This window comes from Sinocyclocheilus anshuiensis, unplaced genomic scaffold (assembly GCF_001515605.1).
Source record: "Sinocyclocheilus anshuiensis isolate Anshui unplaced genomic scaffold, SAMN03320099.WGS_v1.1 scaffold935, whole genome shotgun sequence".
Taxonomy (NCBI): Eukaryota; Metazoa; Chordata; class Actinopteri; order Cypriniformes; family Cyprinidae; genus Sinocyclocheilus; species Sinocyclocheilus anshuiensis.
The window spans coordinates 505,812-509,712 of NW_015544174.1; the positions used below are offsets into that span (position 1 = coordinate 505,812).

Consider the following 3,901-nt stretch of genomic DNA (forward strand, 5'->3'; position numbering starts at 1 on the left):
TGGCCTACTTCTAATAAAATGAAAGCAAAATACACAAATAATATTTAGACTGTGTTTCTGATTAAATAAAGCAGTAATTGATGCCATAAAATCATGGGTATGTTTTGATTTAAAGGTCAGAAGCTATGGCTTGCATGAACAAAAAAAAATAAATCACAAGCATGACACTTAAATTAAATAATCTTATATATACTGATTTATTCATTAATGTGTAATATGTTTTAGAAATAGATATTTTAGAAAATATCTAAAAGATTTTCAGAATTTTTACAACTCTTTTGTTTTAGACCATTTATAAATGTTAAATCATAAAATAAAATGTTAAGGTTACCACTGCATCTTTCCGGGAAAAAAAATGCAGTGATTAATATATAGTTTATTTATAGTTATTTTCAAATCTTCAATGTACTGTCATTATAAAAGATCTTTATTATTGTTTATTTAATTCAAACAAATAAGTTCTTGTTAAAAACTAAACAAAATTAAAAATAACTATATTATCGGTATCGGCATCGGCTATTGGCCAAAATGAGTTGAAAATTATCGTCATATTGGATATCGGCAAAAATCCAATATCGTGCATCCCTAGTATGAAGAACTAACCTGTCCTGGGGACACAGAGGCAGTGCAGCTGTGTTTCCTGAAGCAAGCCAACATCTCAGTAACCTCTGTCTGTAACTCCTCACGCAGGGACTGCAGCGGACTCTCCAGTGCTAATGAATACACTGACTCACACACACATTGACAAAATAAAGTTATAAATATTAGAATGTCAAAATAACAAAACTGAAGTAAAAGCAGGAAGACTGAGCTCAGTGCAATAAAAACAACTGATTATGAACTGTTAATTATGATAAGTGATTATATAAGCAAATTCCTGATAAGTATTATTATATTTATATTACATATTATTTGCACACTACCGTTCAAAATTTGGGGTCGGTAAAATTTTTGAAAGAAGGATTTATGCTCACCAAGGCCATATCCATTTGGCCATCCAATAGAGTTGCTTAATATTTTTGTGACTTTTTTTTTTTTTGATGAATAGAAAGCAACAGCATTTATTAGAACAGAAACCATTTGAAACATTATAAATGTCTTTACTGTCACGTTTAAACAATTTAATGCATCCTTGCTGAATAAAAGTATAATTTCTCTAAAAAAAACCTGACCCCCACACTTTTGAACAGAAGTGTATATATTATATATTTGATTAAAAAAGCAAATATGGTCAAATTTGATTTCATATTGATTTTAAGAATGTTGTAGGCAGAATGATCGTATTACTGTATGCAACTGCAAACACTGTTTTTATACTTTTCTTGCAGTAGAATGTGAGGAGCGTCTCGGCCTGGCTGCTTCTAAAGGTGTCTAGCAGCTGATGGGAAGCGGACAGAATAACGGTGTGTATCCGTGTCCTGTTCTCTCCAGAAGAGTTACTATATGATAGCACAAACTACACCAGCAGATGAGAAGGGAATCAAACAAATGAATAATAACAAATATATTAAATAAACAACAGATCAAATTATTTATCATGTCCATTACTCTCAGATAAGTGTAATTTATTAAATAAAATTTGATACTATGATTTAATATGATAATTTATGATTATATATCATACATTCAATGACATCACGTCAATACTACCTGTATGGCTACACCCCTCGTTTCATCCAAAGACTTGTTGTGAGTGAACTCAAATGCCAGAGCTGTGCGCCAATCAAGCGCTGCCATGGCAACACAGCAGGAGTCAGGATCGGCGATGAAGGTGCCATAGCAACCAGATAAGCGCATCTCTGCAGAAACACAGCGATTGAGCTGTTAATATATCCAGCAGCTATTTACAAATAACATCTGGTATTCACACATTGAATTCAAGTTACGAACAAGGGACTATCCATTCTAGTACTCAAATGATTGGATATTTGGCAAATCGTCATGTTTTATTTAGACTATGACCCATATATGTATGCTCTGTGTCTAATCTCAAAAAGAAAGCATCATACAAAAAAATGTATTGAAAGCTAAACTACAGTCTTCACATTTACATTTAGTTCTTTTCAGTCTCAGTTCCTCCCCATTTTAGAATCTGGGTTTCTAGATTCTTTTAGATGCCCCTTTGATTACCTTTACTGACAAAAACTCTGAGTTGAACTTTGAAGGCCATCTGCATGTTCACACATCTGCTCAGATCAGCTCGGAAGCGTTCCTGTTCCATCTCTGACTGCAAAAGAAAAATACACGGAAAGACATAGTATGAAATGAAATGACAGTTTGTTCACACTACATTAAATATGGTTGTCACTCCTCTTCTGAGTGCTCAATCCAGTTCTCTTCACACAGAGGGAAGTGGACAGAATAACGGTTTTGTTTATGAAGAAGAAGAAAAATAAAAAGAAAGAAAGAAAAAAAGAATTTTTCATCCATTACTACAGTGCTCTAATTGCAGGAACAGTCCTCTCAAAGCAGCACTGGATAAAGTGGCTTGCTCAGGGCGACTATGATGATAGAGCAGGAAGACGAACTTTGTAACACTTCCAGTTAATAAGATGTCTACAAAAACCTTGTATTAGCAGCAGAGACTTTTAACAAGTACCAACCATTATGACATTCCAGGCTAATTCTCGAAGCAGCCATAGGGTTGTTTTGAAATGTCAAATCTGTACAGCAGTTTTAGAGTAACTGGGCTCTAAGGTTTTCTTCGTCTGACATAATAGGACATGAGGGTGTACCTGATGTCGACTGAGTGCAGATGGCATTTATTACCTGTAGACTGTTATAGCAGATGACACCACCCCCTGTGAGAAAGGGGATGTTCCCTGGCCAAGCCCCGCGTACTTCTTGATGGGAGAACACGAAGATGTGCACACTGCAGCCTTGACTGACACACTCTTTAGCCAATGAGATCGAGGAATCTGGTCCTTGGAAGATGGACTAATATGAAACCAAGAGGAAGCAGATATATAAAGCACTTTTATATAAACCTCAAAACTAACTTTATGGCTAATATTGTGGAAAAAATGCATGCTCTTCACTTTGCTAGAGCTGAAGAAACCAGAGGAGTTTTTCTGATTTGCCTTCAGAAACAGGTGAGGAATGGAAGATCAATAATTTGCCAATAATTTGAAAATTCTAAATGTTAACATCCCTTACCCATTTAAAGCTTGCAATTGAGAACAAATCTGTTTACAAATGTGGTCTGGCTGCCCCGTTCTCACCGCACTGGCAGAAACATCTATCGCCAGCAGCAACACAGCAGCTTTACCCTGTTTAGAAGATCATAGTGAAAGTGAAAATGATAAACAACAACAACAACAAAAACTCTGTCAGGACTATTCAACAAATTAAATAAAACTGACATCAATATAAAAAGCAGACTATTGTACGTATATTAACGTTCAAAAGTTTGGGGTCGGTAAGTTATTTTAAAAATGTTTTTCAATAAGTCTCATACGCTCACACAGACTGCACTTATTTCATTAAGAATTTTAAAATAACTGCTTTCTCTTTTAATATATTTTAAAATGAAATTATTCCTGTGATAGCAAAGCTGAATTTTCAGCGGCCATTACTCCAGTCTTCAGTGTCACATGATCTTTCAGAAATCATTCTAATATGCTGATTTGGTGCTCAAGAAACATTTATTATTATTATCAATACTGAAAACAGTTGTGCTGCTTAATATTTTTGTGGAAACCTTGATACTTTCTTTTCCAGATTATTTCGTGAATTCAAAATTCAAAACAACAGCAATTATTTGAAATAGAAATGAAATAGAAATTGTAACATTATTCTAAATGTTTTTACTATCACTTTTCAATTGAATGTGTCCTTGCCAAATAAATCTATAAATTTTTTTCATTAAGTGCATCTATATATATATATATATATATATATA

General features: G+C 33.9%; 1 protein-coding gene across 1 annotated transcript in view; it reads right to left on the reverse strand.

The window, feature by feature from the left end:
• LOC107696053 (protein transport protein Sec24C-like) overlaps positions 1–3,901 on the reverse strand; it is a 17,051-nt gene that overhangs the window by 6,048 nt on the left and 7,102 nt on the right. Inside the window, exons 9-15 of the mRNA XM_016496199.1 lie at positions 3,157–3,269; positions 3,039–3,069; positions 2,770–2,937; positions 2,131–2,227; positions 1,651–1,799; positions 1,318–1,456; positions 604–725 (exon numbers count right to left, since the gene is read on the reverse strand). Of these exons, the coding sequence (XP_016351685.1) occupies positions 604–725; positions 1,318–1,456; positions 1,651–1,799; positions 2,131–2,227; positions 2,770–2,937; positions 3,039–3,069; positions 3,157–3,269 (819 nt within the window). The remainder of the gene's footprint in view (positions 1–603; positions 726–1,317; positions 1,457–1,650; positions 1,800–2,130; positions 2,228–2,769; positions 2,938–3,038; positions 3,070–3,156; positions 3,270–3,901) is intronic.